Source organism: Phyllopteryx taeniolatus, chromosome 21 (genome assembly GCF_024500385.1).
Source record: "Phyllopteryx taeniolatus isolate TA_2022b chromosome 21, UOR_Ptae_1.2, whole genome shotgun sequence".
NCBI classification, from domain to species: domain Eukaryota; kingdom Metazoa; phylum Chordata; class Actinopteri; order Syngnathiformes; family Syngnathidae; genus Phyllopteryx; species Phyllopteryx taeniolatus.
This window is the reverse complement of record NC_084522.1, coordinates 5,654,711-5,672,453: the sequence shown is the minus strand read 5'-3', so window position 1 is coordinate 5,672,453 and position 17,743 is coordinate 5,654,711. Positions and strand designations below refer to the sequence as shown.

The following is a 17,743-nucleotide window of genomic DNA, read 5'->3' as shown; positions in this document are numbered from 1 at the left end:
ATGTGCCCATTTACCCTTTGAGCCTATTTTTGTGAGTTGTGTATCCAGGTATATGGCTAATTTAACAATTTACAGCTTCGTCTTTTCTGAAGTTTTCCCTGTTGAAATCCACAAAAGATATCTCCAGTTACCTTTCTTTCATTTGTTTGCAGTTATTGTATGTGACATTTGACTTGATTTCAGCAAGTTCGCTATTAGACAACGCTACAGTGCACTAAGGCTGGAGCTGCGATGCATGGCTCAAGCGACACAATTACATTTTGTTAAAGAGAACAAAAATAAACCACATGGAAATGGCTATCCGCAGATTGTCGCCTTTTTCCAAATGTGGCATGTCGTCATCAACATAACCCATCTGACACGTATACACCAATATGTCTTGCCAAATTACAGAAAAGAACACGTAAAAATACACCAGCTGTAAATCCACAGTAAACAACAACAACAAAGGTAGAGACCATATTTAATGTTCTAAATATGGCACTGTGCAATAGTGGTGTAATTATCGGTAGCTGGGGGAGTAATGGTAAGGTTAACATCATTTAAGCAAATCGTATGTAATGTTTAATATTTGTATGAGTTTTTCATTATTGGTTACTTCCATGCTGTTATTGCCCGGTGTTGACGTTTGTGTAGATATTTTCATAAAATTTGAGCGGGTGTGTATGTGGGATGTTGCATGTGTTCTGTGAATGTAAACACAGTTATATTGAATATGTGTCGCTTGAAATGAATGTGTAAATAAAGAGTTAAATGGATATAGTACTAGCATTGGGAGTGAGCACTTGGACCTGCAGTGTAAATCCCACTTAAGACCATAAGAAGTGAGTTGTTGAAATGTCGCTTTGTGTCTCTAGTTCCAAGAAGCCAGCTTGACCAGAGGACACTGGATTTGAGCCTCTTTTCTGCTTCGTTGTGATTAGTTCCCAGTTCCAAGAGGTGTATTTCAGAGGCAAAGAGCCAGCAACCAAAAGTTTCATCTATCATGAGTCATCGACTGTCGATAGTTTGTCGAGTTATAGTGTTAAACTATGAATGAGTTTGTGTCATTTGTTTTCAACATCTCATTTCATTCAGGACATAATTGGCATTCATCCAGCTCTATAATAAAATCAAAAAAATCATTATTAGTTTGCAACCCTTAAATGGATTATTTATTCTGACAAGCAACAGTACATCACTGATTTGGTTATACCACAACCAGACTGTCAAGTTAAGTCGAAGGTAAAGTATACATTATTTAGGTACAGTAATCCATCGCTATATCCCGGTTCACCTACAGTGCAATGTGGATGTTTTTTTTGGGGTTTTTTTCATATTCAAATCGCAACACATATTACAAGGAATAAAATGCACATAGTGTACAGTAACTGTACGAATATTCATTCATGTATGTTTAAGTTTTTAAAAGGCGTTTAAGAGTATAGAAAGTGTTTATAAGAGTATGGTAGAGGTTATTAGGAGTGTGAAGAAGATTAATAAGAGCCTGTAAAGGTTCATGCAGCTTTAAAATATGTATTTTATATTTAAAATATATATTATTATTATATATCATTGTATATAGTAATTGGAAAAAATGTGGTCGCAACTGTGGTAACACTAATTGGTCTGGAACAAAAAACCCCGCAATAAACGAGGGATTAAAAAATATGTGAGGATGACTAAACATTTCTGGTTCCTGTTCTGTGGTTCACAATTACGTGAGTAGTGATGTATAAATATATTAAAACAATAAAATAAAATTTTGCAGGTCAGTGTTGCTCACTTGGAATAAATAATTGTATGGTAAACAGTCGTCATTAGCAAAGTTTTACAATCGCAAGTGTTAGCGCAGGTTCATGAAAGGGCTGTTTAGACTGTGCTGAAGTTCATTTCCCCTCCTACACTCCCTCTGGAAGCAGGGCTAACTATGACATTCTGTATGTTATATTTACTTAACGGCGACTTAATATTTGCATAATGTATGTCATAAAAAGTAAAGAATGGCTAATTTGTATAAGTGGGCATTATCCATAATGCATTACAGTTTCATATAACTTTTCTCCATGCAAGGTTATTTCCAAGGGTTATGGTGTTTTCACTTCCGTTTCTGATTATGTCCAATAATATCACTTGCGCTTTTGCAGTACAAGAGAAAATGGTCTTCAATTGACAACTCTGATTGGATTACAAAACAAAAGCCATGCTTGTTTTTGAGCATTTGTAGCACCAGCTCATTATATTTGGCCCACTAGTACATATTGAAACTCATTTTGGGTTGCAAGTCTGGTTATACTTTTACACATATGTGTGTATCTTATAGAGGAGCATGTGTTGTGTTGACTCACACTTGTGCGCACATGCACACGTGTTCACTCACTGTATGCGCCTCATTTTCACAATAAATGTGATTGTCTGTCTTGTCTGGCAAGCTGTCTCTTTGGGTGTCTGCTTCCCAACCACGATTTAGGTCTAAGCTTATCTAGTCTGTATTAGATACCCGTTATTTTCAGCCAACACATCAATAAGACCAAGTAATACGTGGTAAACTAGCCCCCAATCCTCTGTAATGGCTGAGACCACTCAAGAATCTCTGATCACCATGACAACCTTCATATTTCTTGTCATCTCCCTCTTCCATCTCTTTATAAACTATTTACTCATGTTTAATCAGTCACTAGAGAGAAAGTGGATAATGGACAGAGGGGAATTTTGAAGTTTCTTTTGATATCTTTTGGGTACTGTTTATTACTTTTTGTCCAAGTGCACTCCATTTCTTTTTCTTTTCCCTCCTGATTCCCCTCTCATCTTGCGGGTCTCGGATACAAGATTACTCTTTCCTAAAGAGCGCTCCCCGAAGTGAGGTGATGATTATCGAGTTGTGTGTTCCAGACGTTGTCTTTCGTCAGCTGCATAGACAATGCGCCTCCCAACTGGGTCAGCCAAAGAGGAAATGCATAAATAAACAAACATTGCTGCACGACTGAAGCAGTCTACTGTATAATGAAGTCATTTCTTATTTTTATATCACTAATTTTTATTTTTTTAATTTTTTTCTTGCGCATGCATTATCTTATTAATGATATTTTGGAGTGATATTCAGAGGAGAGGAGTGGTGTGAGAGAAAGTCAAGGCTGGTCCAGGTTATCCCCATGATGAAAATATTTCACTCCTTTTAAGACATTTTCCAAATGAATGTGTGATGCGGTTAAATTGTCACTCAAATCATCCCATCTTAATCTTCTATGTCCAATCCATAGGGACGTATGCACAGATTATTAAGGAAGCCAAATCTTTATTAAAAGGGAATACATGAGAGATGGTACTTCCGAGTTTCAGGAAAAATGTTAAAAAAAATCGCTTTCTCATAAATGAGTACTTTATATTCGCTTAAAACACTATAGTCCACCAAGATCAAATGTGACTATTACCCTGCAGCATGAAATATTAGTTAAGAATAAACAGAAACAATGAACAAATGATCATAATACATCCCAAAAGATCAGTGACGACCCAGCAGCCATATGCCCTTTCTTTGTGTAACAATGTACATGCATGTTTGTTCTGAAGGCTTAATGTCATTCAGCGGCAACATCTCCTGTGGAGGATAGATATTTTCATTTTATTCTTGTGGCTGTTAACGCTCACTCAAATTTGTCACATTCTGGGTCTGCATGTTTGATGAAACTGCAACATAGCCAACAGTTTCCCATGATAATACTCAGAAAAAAATAAAAATGTTATGTGATGTGAAGTGAAGCCGAGCGCCTCATCCTCTGACATGCTTCAAGTGTAATCAAGCATTTATATTGTTACAAACTAAAATGTTGTGGTAGAAAGTATGATGTCATTCTTTATTTTGGGTTTGTGCACTCTTTTACCCTTCCTTCTGGACATTTTGTTTGTTTTCTGGGTTGGTGAACAGCGAGGTTGAGATGAGTGTTTGTTCCACTCTGTTGCTAAATACATTTCCACCCTGTAGTTGCACCCAGGCAGATGTTCAAGCGCACACGTTCAAATAAGTGATTGCTTGGTGTCATGTGGCGCAAGAACAGAAAGGTCATCTTTCGATGAGTGACTTTACATGATCTAGTTTACAGTGCCAAGGGGTCGAATGCATAAAACTGTCCAAGTCAGAAATGTGAACAGCAGTCGGGATCTGCGAGTACTTAATGTCAGTACCTATGATATAGATCGCTTACACTGGATTCAAGATCACACAGTAAAAATCCCACACACATCCTATTTTCTTCCCTACAATTCTGACACATGCAAGAAAGAGTGGGTGAAAACATGCTGGTGGTTGTGGCATGAGGTTTAAATTTGTGAGTGACAACCAAGAGGTATGCCTTAGCCGAGCGTGAAACGTGTGTGAAAGCCAAACTGACAACGATGTAGTTTCGTCAATGCCACGTATTTATTTTTGCTTCACTGAAAGGCGCAATGTGCCGGCTACTGTTTCCATAATGATTGACGACACTGGGAGCACCTACCCTCCTTGCATCCCAACAAAGAGGGGAGAGGTGAGAGCGCATCAAATGGTGTGAAAACTGCACCATAAAGCCCACTGAAAAAGAAGGGCGAATAATAGTTAAAATAAGAGAGGTGTGAAAAGCTTACCGAAAGGTAGACAAGGGTGACTCACACTTGCGAGGCAATGCAGCTGTGCGAAGAGCAGGTTTGAAGCCCAGCGGCACTGTTCCCGCATCATTATTCCTGCGCAGCGCTCGCTCACCATCCACTGGAGCCATGCATTTTTTACTTGTGCGTCTACCACCGTCTCCAAAACAAATACTCAAAGAATGCTCTCATTCCCTCATAGCAGTTCATTACCTCAAGCAAGCACCAAATGGTACAAGTTCAGAAGTAATCACTATTTTTTAGTTGGTTAGCAAAGTTAAGCAGAAAGTATATAACACATTGCTATGAAACTGAGGTCCTGTTTTAGTCACAATTGAGGCTTTTTACTGGTGGAGTCTCGTCTGTTAATTCTGTTAATTCCTAGTGTTTTTTGGGGTCACGAAGAATGGTGTACATTAGCCATAAACCAGGGAGTAACTTACAACTGTATGAACAAGGAAGTGACCCGCTAGTGTACAAATGGACATAAAAGCTCTCCAAGGTGTCATTTTAGTTTAGAACATCTCATCCAACACACTCCACACCCGCACTCTACCTTATGTTGATCTCTCTAAAACGTTTCATGTGGATTTATTCATCATTTGTTCTATGTGGCAGCATTCTACAATATAAAATCTGCAACTTTACATAAGTGTGTAATTAACAGTCTTGCTTGGCCTCTTGTAAATGCCAGCTTCCCTCCCCTCAGGATTGTAGGCTTTGATGTAATTGCAGCCCTCGCCCCCAGACTCTCTTACCCCCGCCCATTCAACACCCTTCATCAGCTGTGATTAGGAGAGAAACCGCCACATCTTTTCAATTGTTGTTTTGAGGACTATGAAGTAGTTTGATGGACGACTTGCACAGTTGCAGTATATGAAAAATGAGCAGTGGGCTTTGGATAGCATCGTAAGTCGTAGGCTCACATTTGGATGGGTTGTAGTTTTATAAATAACTTTGCTAATGACGATAATGATGTTTTTTTTTTTTCAGCACCCAATCAGACTAAAAATGTCAGCACAATGTAGTTTATATTCTTTATTGTCAAGCATCATGATGCTAATTTTCTTTTAAAAATACCGTCGTTCTCTGACCCATTTCTTTCTCTTTTTATGCTTTTTCTGTATCCCACTTTTACTCCTCTTAAAAGTAATTTCATCCTTTCTCGTCCAGCCTCTCTCTCCTCAGGATTAGCCGCCTTTGCTTGTTAGCACACAAGCCCTTTTCTCCCACATTTCCACTTCGTCCCTCTCTGCACAATCCCTGTTTTGTGTGGATTTGTGGCTGTATTGTCTTCAGATTAGGTTGTCATTGTTTAGGGCTGGGATAAGGTAAGAACTTCCCACTGTATATAAACTCCCCCAACATTTTTTCAGGGGTTATATATTAGAAATGCCTTGGACTATGGGTGACATTTTTGTACCACTGCAAAGTAGAACCATTACTAAATTAATACATCACTAACAGTGTCAATCAACTGTCCTGGTATGTTAAAGGGCTACGGCAAATCCCTGATTGATAAATTGGATGATTAAGTGATTGAGTTGATGCAATATGCTTGTTGAAATGTTCATGCGTCCATTATGAACCAGTTCCCGGCCAATCACAGGAGAGCATACAGATGAACAATATCAACTCAGATTCACACCGAAGGACCACTTCAATCTTCAATGAATCTAACATGTATCCTCAGAGCTGTCAGCCCGACGTGAGAAATCCCATGCATGCATGCAGAAAACATATAGACGCCACACTGAAAAGCACCGAAATCTGGTGTTAAGAGCAGTCCAACCTGGAAATGAACTGGCGACGTTCTTGCTATTGAGCAGCCGTGCAAACCACTCTGCCATCCATACCCATGCTCAGGCAGAAGTATTGTTTTATTGTAAATTATCACCCACTACTATATTTTTTGCTGCTATAAAAATGTTCTTCTTTTGATTTTCTTTTTCTTTCTATACGGCATTCATATAATCCCTTCCAACTCCAACCCATTGTAACCAAAAAGAGTGGGAATTCCTCCTTTAGTATCCGTCTGTGTTCATTTATCATGTTGTGCCTAATGACTAATTTGATGGTATTTTGAAGGCATCTTATGGGAAGTGAAAATAAATTTTGTAGCATTCTCACTTCACCGCTGCGTTAGGCTCCCCTCCCGAGTTTCCCGTGTACCCCTTTCGATCAAATCTCTATTTTTCACTCTCAAATGCCTAGCTTCTTGATATTGTCGTGAGTGTTCACTTCCTCAGTTTGACTGATTGGGATACATACCCATCAACTCTATAAGGGGACAGCAGCAAAGGCAGCTTTGGTAAACCCCTGTTTATAATTAAGCAGCTGCACAACAAATCCAATTAAAATTTCAGCCGTGTTATCTTCTGTGATTAAATACCCAGATGGTTATGAACAGGAATGAGTGCATTTTCAACCCGGACTATAATTGATATCAAACAACCGAGCTCCCACTCGGCTGCAGTGTTTAATCATTTATCCGCATACAGGCTCTACTCTAATGTGTAGTCATTCATCAGGAAAGAGTTATCGATCAAGCATCGCCTCTTCCTTCTTCTGGTCCGTTTAGGACCTTATTGCCTCGAGGATAGTCACTTGTTAGCCACCTAAATATCAAAGGTCAGTCATGAGGTCAGTGGAATTTGCTTTGGTTTTTCCACAACCAATATAATATACGACAGTATATCTTGCCGATTGAGTTGATTTCTCCGACTAGATTGTTGTTGTTACATTCTCCATATTGAGTTGAAGTAAATAAATGTGTGGCATGCAGACAAACAGATCTAAGTGAGCTGAAGGGCATCAAATGGAAGCAGTCTATTAAAGGAGAAAGTCCCTGCTAACTCTTCAAGGCTTTATAGTAGATCTGGCATCACATCTTGGAGAACACACACAGGATTTGAAAAACTAGACGAAAGCAGCAATGCCAGCAAACTACCTCGTTTTATCAATTAGGCCACAACTTTTTTGGATGGTGTGCATTTGGGAAGGCCAGAGGTGTTCAAATGCCACCAGCAAAAGGGGAGGGAAGGAAATAGTTCCAGATTCTGATGGAACTGAAGAAAGCGAGAATATCCCGAAGCAAAAGCCATGAATAATATCATGATTGATTACATATCCCCTTCTAACTACAGATTAATCATTGAGCAAATGCATGAATATTGAGCAATAATGGTTTAAATAAGGTTGGTAATTGTAAGACCAGTAAGATAGTTTTTTTATTGGCTCATATGGTGGATTCATTTTGATAATATTGCCAGGTATTTTAAGGACGATGAGGTATTAATTCCTTGTCAGCCAATACCTGGTCATATGACCAAGTTTAAAAGAGAAATCTATCCCAAGTCTAACAAACAAGTCGAGCTGAAGAACAGTAAAGTGGGCATCAGCAATGTGATCAAATCTTGCATTTCAAATTCTATTCTCTTATCTTACCATCACGCCCAAAATATTTAGTTATTTATGAAATAAACACAAATGCAAATCTGAAATGTTCTCTTTGTCACCTCATCTTCACTTTAAACTCTGAATAGCACTCACATGGTCATAAACAACATCACATTTTATTGCTTATTACGGATCCAAGATCCAATACAAATTTAGCACTGTGATGCTTGCTAATCCGCAATAATTTGCCGTAGCATCGCCCTAATAACATATGCCAGCACAAATCAACAAGATTTAAACGCATACTCCGGACCCGGAAATTCACTCTACTTAGCCACACTGGGGGTTAGGAAAGAGTTGAAAGGGAAGCAGGGAAGTGTGGAATTTTGAGGAGTGGACGGGGTTGACTGAAGGCATTGATCAGTTGTTCCAGTGCACCTTTTTTGTACCTCAAGCCAGTGCTGCTTTTAACTTAATTAGGGAGAGATAGTTAATACGCTGTCTATTGACATTCGTGTGTTTGTTAACGTGGCAAAGGCAGGAATAAGTCTGTATAACTGGAAGGAAGATGTCTCTTCATTTGAAGGCCTCAACTGCATAGGTGGGAGAAATTCAATCGAAGAACACTTTGAATGATGATTGCTTTTGTTGAGGGCCTTAGAATATTCTAGATGTTGGAGAGTTTCCAGGTTTACTGCATCTTGAGCAGATAGGTGCATTTCTATTTGCTTTATATTCCTCGGCACGTTTATGGTCTGGTACGTCCTGTTCACATATTCCCCTCCGGTGTGCCTCGACTTGTTTCCAAGGCAACCTGCCGAGCGAAGGAAGGGCAAAGCAAGACAATATGTAAGAAAACAAAGCAGTACAACAATTGATCAGACTCCCTCTTAATGTGATGTGATGCATTTGTATTTTGGTACTTCGGTTATACCAGCAAAAACATTTTTGGGGGTCTTTTTTCCTCATCTCATTCTGGATCATGAGAGAACATTTTCTTTCTGAACAGCACCAATTAAGCTAACGTATACTGCCATATTCAGCCAGCAAATAACATGAGATCTATGTTGTTTGTTTGTTTGTTTTAATTACATGAGTCCATGCAACACAGATGGTGTGATGATTGTGGCCTTCCTTGAGGCTTCCTTTGCTTCCCTATCAGTGGTAGCACATATTGGATTGGATTTTCCCTTGTACAAACATCATATCTGCATGATCTCAACATTTCACCCCAGCAGCCCGACACAGCAACCCGCTCTTTTATTAAATTTGATATCAAATGTATGGCAAATAAAGGTATCTGGCATACATTTTAAAGTTTGTGTGGGTGTGTGTGTTGGTGTGTGTGTGTGTGTGTGCCATCGCAAATTGGAAAAAGATAAATAATCTGCATATGAGACAAACCAAATTGGTTTGTGTGGTAACAATAAGTTAAACATGAAACACTTGTAACATGCATACTCATCATCCATTGACATTTACTTATAAGCCTGTATATATAATACAATGTTACATTCATTTTTATACAGTGGTTTTACAGAGTATTAAAAGACACCTTACAAATACTGTCATCAAATACTGGAATAGAAGAGACTCTAAAAACAAGAATAAAACAACACATTTAAATGTATACGATATAAACTATAGTTCATTGTAGGATTTATTTTTAAATATGTATTGTTTGCTATGGTTAGGATTTCAAGCGCTACGGTGCCAGTTAATTTCTGCGTTGCTCAAATAATGCGAATCACCAGCCTTTGTCCACCTCACGTGGAGAAACAGGAGGAATTGATTGAATTACTGCTTGTCAAGGCAAAATCTGCCTATTGAGTTAATGCACCTGTGTTGCGATCAATCTCACAATGTCATTCAGAACGCATAGCTATAGGAGAGGAAAGAAAGTCACAGCATTTATTTATAGAGCCCACCCACCCACTGGTATTTAGTTTAACAGAATAGCGATTTTTGATGCAACTTTGTGGTCCACACAAACTTATTTGGATAAGAAAATTAGCTTTAATGGCTTTGGCTGATTAGATTGGCATTAGTTATGCAAGGTTACATTTGGAGGGTTAGGGCATTACATACAGCACCTTACATTTTAATGCTGGTATACTGTATTTAGGGACGGGAATTGATATATATTCCGATGTTCCAATTCCAATATCAATTTTGCTTAGTGAGGGAAACCTTTCAGAGACATTCAGGAATAGACCATCACTCTAAAGTCCAGAGGTCCTCCTGTGAGATCGGTTTCATGCTGTCCAAGTCACCAGAAATAAGAGGAAAATGGGAAGGAAAAGGGATAAAGAAGTGCAGAGGCTGTGATGGATGGCAAGGTTCCTCTGTGTGTGCGTGTATAAGTGTGCATGCGTGTGCACAGGTGTGTGTGTGTGTTACAGGTTTGTGGGCACTTGATCACCTTTGCATGGCCGCTCCGTGCTCTACTGACAGGGATGCGTTGATGGACGAGGAGCATCCTTTGCCGTCTCAGCAAGAAGAAGCGTGTAAAGCGTCTTGACCCCGGGGACGAGACGTGTCACTGTCTCCCATCCTGGTGAATTATTGAGCTGTCATGACAACCCACTTCCCCAAGGGGGAACGTACTTGGGGGGGGTTGGGGTTTCTTGAGGGTTAGAATTTAAAACTTCATGGAGCTAGACTTTGTGGATAAATTTAGTCAAAGTTGAGCTGCTTGTATGGTTTGTAACATAAGATCGTGTGCAGGAAAATTAATGATGAATAAGGTGGGCTCATTATGTAAATTGACACTTTTTCCTCTAAAGTTTTTCTGTTTTTTTTTTTTTTTTTTTTCTTACTTGCTTTAAGTTCAGCAATTATTCATAAACCTAATAAATATGGTTAAAGCTGCATGATATGTTGCACTACATCATTCCATGTAGTTCATATGCTTACCGTACAGCGTCCTTGTGTAAATAATAATCTTGTTATCATGGTTGGGAGGCTGTGATAATAAGAACTTGTTTGGTCATTATCAGAATCAGAATCAGAATCATCTTTATTTGCCAAGTATGTCCAAAACACACAAGGAATTTGTCTCCGGTAGTTGGAGCCGCTCTAGTACAACAGACAGTCAATTTACAGAACACTTTGGAGACATAAAGACATTGACAAAAAACAACAACAAACAACAATTGTGCAAAAAGATGCAGAGTCCTCAGTTCGAATGGCTAATATCGCAATAGTCCGGTGCAATGACCATTGTGCAAAGGGCACTGAGACTTCAAGGAGTGTATGCGGTTTAAAGTGACGAGTACTGCGATAATCTGGGACAATGGTTGTGCAAATGTTACAGATACTCCTCAATCAGTGTGCAAATGGAGCAGATGCTACTCTGGCATGAGTGGCCACTATATGCAAATAGTGCAGCACGGCGAGACAACTACAGTGAGTGCACGAGTAATACATAATACAGAAATGTGACAACGAACTCAAGTCAAAAAATTGCCAGCTTGTTGTAATGGAATTGTAAGTTAGCTGTTCAAGAAGTTGATTGCAAGAGGGAAGAAGCTGTTGGAATGTCTACTAGTTCTAGTTTGCATTGATCGGTAGCGCCTACCTGAGGGAAGGAGCTGGAAGAGCTGGTGACCAGGGTGGGGAGGGTCCGAGAGGATTTTGCACGCCCTTGTCTTAGTTCTGGCAGCGTGCAAGTCCTCAAGGGTGGGTAGGGGGGTACCGACAATCCTTTCAGCAGTTTTGATTATGTTTTCTTAATAACTAGATGAGCCTGTTTTGGGGAGCAAAAACCTCAACCAAATGTTTTTTTGTAATTGCAGATCTAACGGACACCATGCTCCGCAGGAATTTTGGACCATTATTTTTTACAAAACTGTTTAAATTCAGCAGTAGTCTTGGGATATCTGATGTGAATAACTCTCTTAAGGTCTTACCATCATTATCAATCAGGTTTAAGTCAGCACACCGATTGGGCCACTCCACAAGGCCTATTTTGTTTTCTGTGTAATCCTTCCCAACAACATTTTCTTCTTCCCTTTTCTCACTTTGATATCGGTTCATCTTTGACTCATCAGTCCATAAGACTTTGTCCCGGAATTTTTGGGGGCTTGTCTCTGTACTTTTTGGGCAAATTCCAGCCTAAGCCTTCCTGTTCTTCTTGCAAATGAGTGGTTCGCATCTTCCAGTGTAACAGCTGTACTTTTGTTCATGTTCATGGCCCTTTGGAGGTTGTTGCAGATGTCAAAAATGTTGTTTTAGGGTTCCCCACAGCTGTCGTTTCCTAATTCTACCCATCTGTTGTTGGTTGCTTGGTAACTGGCTTATTTCTTATTCAGGGCAACTCGAATGCTTATATTAGTTTTTGCTAGCATTTGCTCTGTCTCTGATAGATTTTAATATTCCTATTTTAATGTCAATGGGAATGTCATTTTGACTCACATCTTTACTCTGTATTCTTTTGTTTTATATATATACATTGCTTGCATTACATCACACAAGAACCAGACTGGATACATGTTGGCAAGGAAAGAAATGTGGGGCATGCAAATGGCGCTGCTGTGTATAGATAATTATTATCAAATCATTTCAGTGAGTTCATATCAAATACATAATTTATAGTATTTAGTTGTATGTATTTTAAAATATATTTCATATTAAAATATAGCTCAGATTTTAGCTAGCCTTACTAATGGACTGCACTGACATTGACCATTCTAACTTTTTTAGACGAATCAGTTTGCATAATCGTGAATTAGACAATTAGTATTTGCAAGTGTCTTACTTGCACTGCATAATCCCAGTGAGACGCAGTTTTGATACTGCTGGAGGACAAATGCTCAACACACAAATAAAATGAGGCAAATTTGGAATAAGCTCCCCATAATCGTCACTTTGAAAGTTTTTCTCTGTGGTAAATGGGAATAAATAATGTGAAAGCAAGCATGTCCAGAATCACCAAAATGCTTCTCAGAAACCAATCATAGACAGACCCATTGAGGATAGCAAAATAAAGGAATTTAAGCATAATTGTACAAAAGTATTCAAATGCATTGAAATGGAAATGAAGCGAGTATGATGATGGAGAGATGCCAATAAACTGTGTAGCTGCATGAAAGCCATTCTGTCCACTACTGAGTCCCTGCAGAGACACTGAGTTGCATCCAAAGTCCAGCACATGCTCTGGCCAGCTCGCTCGCTTTGTGTGGAACTGCGCAGGACTTTAAAGCGGAAAGTCACAATACACGCTTATGTGCACAGTGATTTGTCCACACACTCCAAAGACCTATTGTTCAAGACTCAGCAAGCTAAGACACCATCTTCCTACTAAAATAGCCTGTTTACTGTAGGCACATCCACTTTGCTATTATATAGCCACTGAATGGTGCTTAGAAAGCTGAAATAAGTTTTTTTTTTTTTTTTTTACTATAATATAACAGCTGAAGCCAAGAGAGATCCAGGAAGTACAGTTTGGCTGAACCATACATTTCCTTATTACTATGAAATAACTCGCATGTGAGAACGATTGAAAGAGAGTCAATTTTGCACGAATGAATGACCGAGTTATGGTAATTTGTAGCACTGCAATTTGTTTGATTTAATTATATTTTTCTTTTTTAAATTATGTATATGATCTTCTTTACATAAGACATCATTACAATGTGTTAACTAACAATGGCTCGTTTTTCTTCCAGCTTTGCCCAGCTACAACTGTGGTAATCCCGGGCTGCTCCTCAACGGTCAGCAGCAAGGGACCACATTCAATATCGGAGACAAAATCCGGTACAGCTGCAACCCGGGTTATGTGCTGGAGGGTCACACAACGTTGTCTTGCCTTGCCACTTCAGCGGGCACTGCTGCATGGGATTTCCCCCTGCCCTACTGCAGAGGTAGGTAGCCTGGAAATAGTATGATAATTATGATAAACGGTGAGAGGTTTACACTATACTGATTGTCATTCTATTCTGCTTAGTTTCCGCACTGTGCTCATACTGATATCTTATTTAGCATGACAGGACCTCATATGTTCGCTCCCAGTCAGGCACACATGCACGTTGCCCCTACTCAAAGTCAGGCGGTGCCCCTGCAGCTACACCTGCCAGTTTGGACTGCCTGAGCCAAGTTGACAGTTTTTTTTTTTTTTTTTTTGTGAAATATTTCACTGCGGGTGATTATGCTGCTATCAGTCATCGTTTTAAAAGGCGGTCAATCTGTATGCATGCACATTTACATGTACAGTATGTGCATTCAGCTTGCACATTTGCTGCACCTGAATATGCGGCTTATGTCGGCGCGCCTGCCGAGCGGGGAGCTGAGACAGTGAGCCATCTGCATCCAGGCCAGGAGTCAGGAAGTCCACATGAGAGCACACATGGCTGGGCACGTACATACGCCAGAACATGCAGACACATGCCTGGACAATGCAAAATTAGGATGCATGCAATTTTAATAGACATTCATCAAAATGAATTCATTTTTATTTCTAAATGTTTCTGTTTATTATTCACCACCAGCTTGCCGTTTTAGAACCCAAATCTGCGATTTCATTTTCCTCAACAATGCTCACCCCAGACTCCTCAGGCACTCAAGGATGCAATTCTGTCAGCTACTCAACCAAAATTACATACAAGTTGTTGGGGCTGGCAATTTCCCTGGTGATTAATTTGAGTTTCCCAGTAGCACATGAAATTCAACATGTACGCCTGCGGGAGTCTTCACAACGCATAAGAGAATTTTTAATGACACTCCAGTTACATGCAATGGCTACCCATTTGTGTTGGTGCAGAATTCACAATCTGCTGTTTGTAGCAGCTGCCAAATGCTTCTTGCCCGATTCGGACAATTGACCTATAATTGAGGGTAAGCCATTCTTGGCATTTAACGACTAATTCTGTGTTTTATAGCTTTTATTTTGTGTCCATTTGTCACGTACACTCACTGGACACCTCATTACATATGGCTGCTGAGTTTTATGAGATCCTACATGAAAGACGTGTTAAAATAGTTAAAAGTTTTGATTGCCGTGTTCATAGATTTGCTAAGTTAACACATAACAATTCCAAAATATTTCTCAGAACCTTATGATTGCTGAAGTTTGGGATGGACATTTGACCAAATGTTCTTGATTGACTGGAGAAATTTACCAAAAAAAAATGAAATTAATTGATTTTAGTTTTTATATGGTGTTGCAGAATCCTCTCAGAACACCAATTTCTAGTTTAACAGTTTTTAGTGACTATATTTATTGTATTGTATCTCCTGAGAGGCATCACTCTGCTGGTAGAGTGTTTGTCTCCCAAACTGAAGGTTGTTGGTTCAATTCTGAGCCCCTGTGACCATGTCGAAGTCCTTGAACAATATCGTAAACACCCAGTTGCTGATGTTGTGTCATCAGGAGATGAATGAGGATACAGTGTTAAAGCACTTTGAAAAACCTCAAAGGTTGAAAAATACTAAACAAGGGAAATTCCATTTGCCATTTGTACCCATTTTTATTTTTTTTTGTAAATAGTTGTAAAGAAAGATGTACGGTAGTGCAGCTATTCACCATGCATGGCAAAACATCAACCACAGTTTTGAAATCAGTTCTTTCTTGTCTTTGTACAGACAGAATTTTTGATATAGCTTTTCTCAGGGAAGATGTGTTCTTAATTTTGTGGTTTGTATTTAACAAAAGCAGACATTTCCTTTGCCTCCATATCCATACACTCGATGTAACTGAAGTAGCTTTTTCCCCCTTCATGAAAAAGCATGAAATCTTTATTGAGTGCTTGAAAATATGCAATCATAGGAATCATTCTGGCCTCTACAATAGAAGATAAGAATATTTATACCCAGTTGAAATGATTTCCTGGGTATCATGAGGCCCACAGTGTTAGTTTTCCACAGTTTGCATTCACGAGTGGCAGATACAGAACGGAGAAAACAATACAGAGGTGAAGTTTGGAGCCAGATAGTGCCCTTCAAGTGTGGAGAAAGTAGCTTGCGTTGAATTTCAATGCTCTCCCTCATCTACTGTCACTCCCACTGCAACGATCACTCATCACCCCTCCCGCCATATCTGCCTTTCTTCATCCCCCAAGCCTTCACTTCTCTCTCCGTCACCTGTCTTCTGCTTCTCGGCGCCCTTCTGTCTTGGTTTCCCTCCTATTTAAGTTCACACCTCACAGGTTTCCGCTTGTCTGTACACACTCTTGCCCTCCCTCAGGGGGGCTGCCGTTGTGACAAGTAGGATGGATGACAGACAGCTCTAGCTGGCCACCCATTGATGAGTCCCATACCAGACTGAGACAAATGCACAATTGTTACCTTCACATCTTGCACATGTAATATCAGAATCAGAATCATCTTTATTTGCCAAGTATGTCCAAAAAAACACACAAGGAATTTGTCTCCGGTAGTTGGAGCCGCTCTAGTACGACAACAGACAGTCAATTTACAGAACACTTTGGAGACAGAAAGACATTGACAAAAAAAAAACAGTCACTGAGCAGTAAAGGGTTGCTAGTTATCTGGTAATGCCGGTACATTATTTTTTTTTGACAATTGTGCAATATGCACACAGTGTATCATTATTTTCACTCTATATGTTGCGAGACGTGACGAACACATCAGTAGCTAGGCGGGGAGTAATATTTAATGCATTCTCTATTATCCACTGGTCTCAAAACTCAGTGACAAGACCTGCTTTGATTAACACAAATATGAATTAATCAGGATGTAATTATGTCTCCCCGAGTGGAATCGTGTTGCATCATGCAATCTACCCCCACTTGCACATTTTAAAATCATTTTAATCTTCTCTGACCTAACATAGATCATTGATGCTATTGAGGCTGTGCACCTTAGTGTTCCAATAGTATCATATCCGAGCAGGGAACACGTTTAAAAAAAAAACTCAAGCTACTTAATAATGAGATAGACTGTATTGTTTATACAATTGCTGACATGAGAAGTGTTTTCTCTTTTTAAGCTCTTAAAAAAGTTGCACACTGATAAAGTCATAGTCATAAAACATAAACTCATCATGGCCCATACATAGATTAGCTCCAGAAGTATTTGAAGAGCTTTGTTCCAGTATACTATGAATCCATTTTGATTCAATTGCCAAATGCAAATTTTACACACAAAAAAATTATTAAAATGAAAATTAAATAATGTCATTTGTAAAATTCATATACTGGATTACATATGTGTTAAATATGTGGGTTTGCGTGGTAGAGTTGGTGGCAAAAGGTGGAGGAACTGAGTGCAGGATGTACTCAAAAGATTTCTTACAAAAAAAGGCCAAACAGAATGTACTACAGTGAAAGCTCAAAACACTGAATAAAATTCCCAAAATCATTAAACAAAGACACAAAACACTCAAGACCAAAGACTATCGGGAACACATGACAACAAAACCTATGTGACTTATGACAGCAACAAAAACAGACCAGGGAACTAAATTCAAGTCAACTGACGAGTCAGTTAGGCACACCTGGAGAAGACAAGTGGCTGGAAGGAGGTGATTGGTCGGCCCAACGAACACTGCTGAGGATACCAGGTGGAAACGAAAACCTAACGAGACAAGACATGAACAAGGAACACAGAAAAAAAAAAGACCTAACTGTGAAACAAAACTAAATCTAAAAACACAGATCATGCCAATATTTTTGCAGCGGATTCCTGGAGTATAACAGTATTAATTAAAATATTCATCCATCCATCCATTTTCAACACCGCTTATCCTGGTTAGGGTCGCGGGGCGCTGGAGCCTATCCCAGCAGAC

At 39.3% G+C, this 17,743-nt stretch overlaps 1 protein-coding gene across 3 annotated transcripts in view; it reads left to right on the top strand.

Annotated features, from left to right (window-relative positions):
* csmd2 (CUB and Sushi multiple domains 2) overlaps positions 1 to 17,743 on the top strand; it is a 152,395-nt gene that overhangs the window by 32,173 nt on the left and 102,479 nt on the right. For all 3 annotated transcript variants that reach the window (XM_061760174.1, XM_061760173.1, XM_061760175.1), the window contains exon 4: positions 13,668 to 13,862. In XM_061760174.1, coding sequence (XP_061616158.1) covers positions 13,668 to 13,862 — 195 coding nt within the window. The remainder of the gene's footprint in view (positions 1 to 13,667; positions 13,863 to 17,743) is intronic.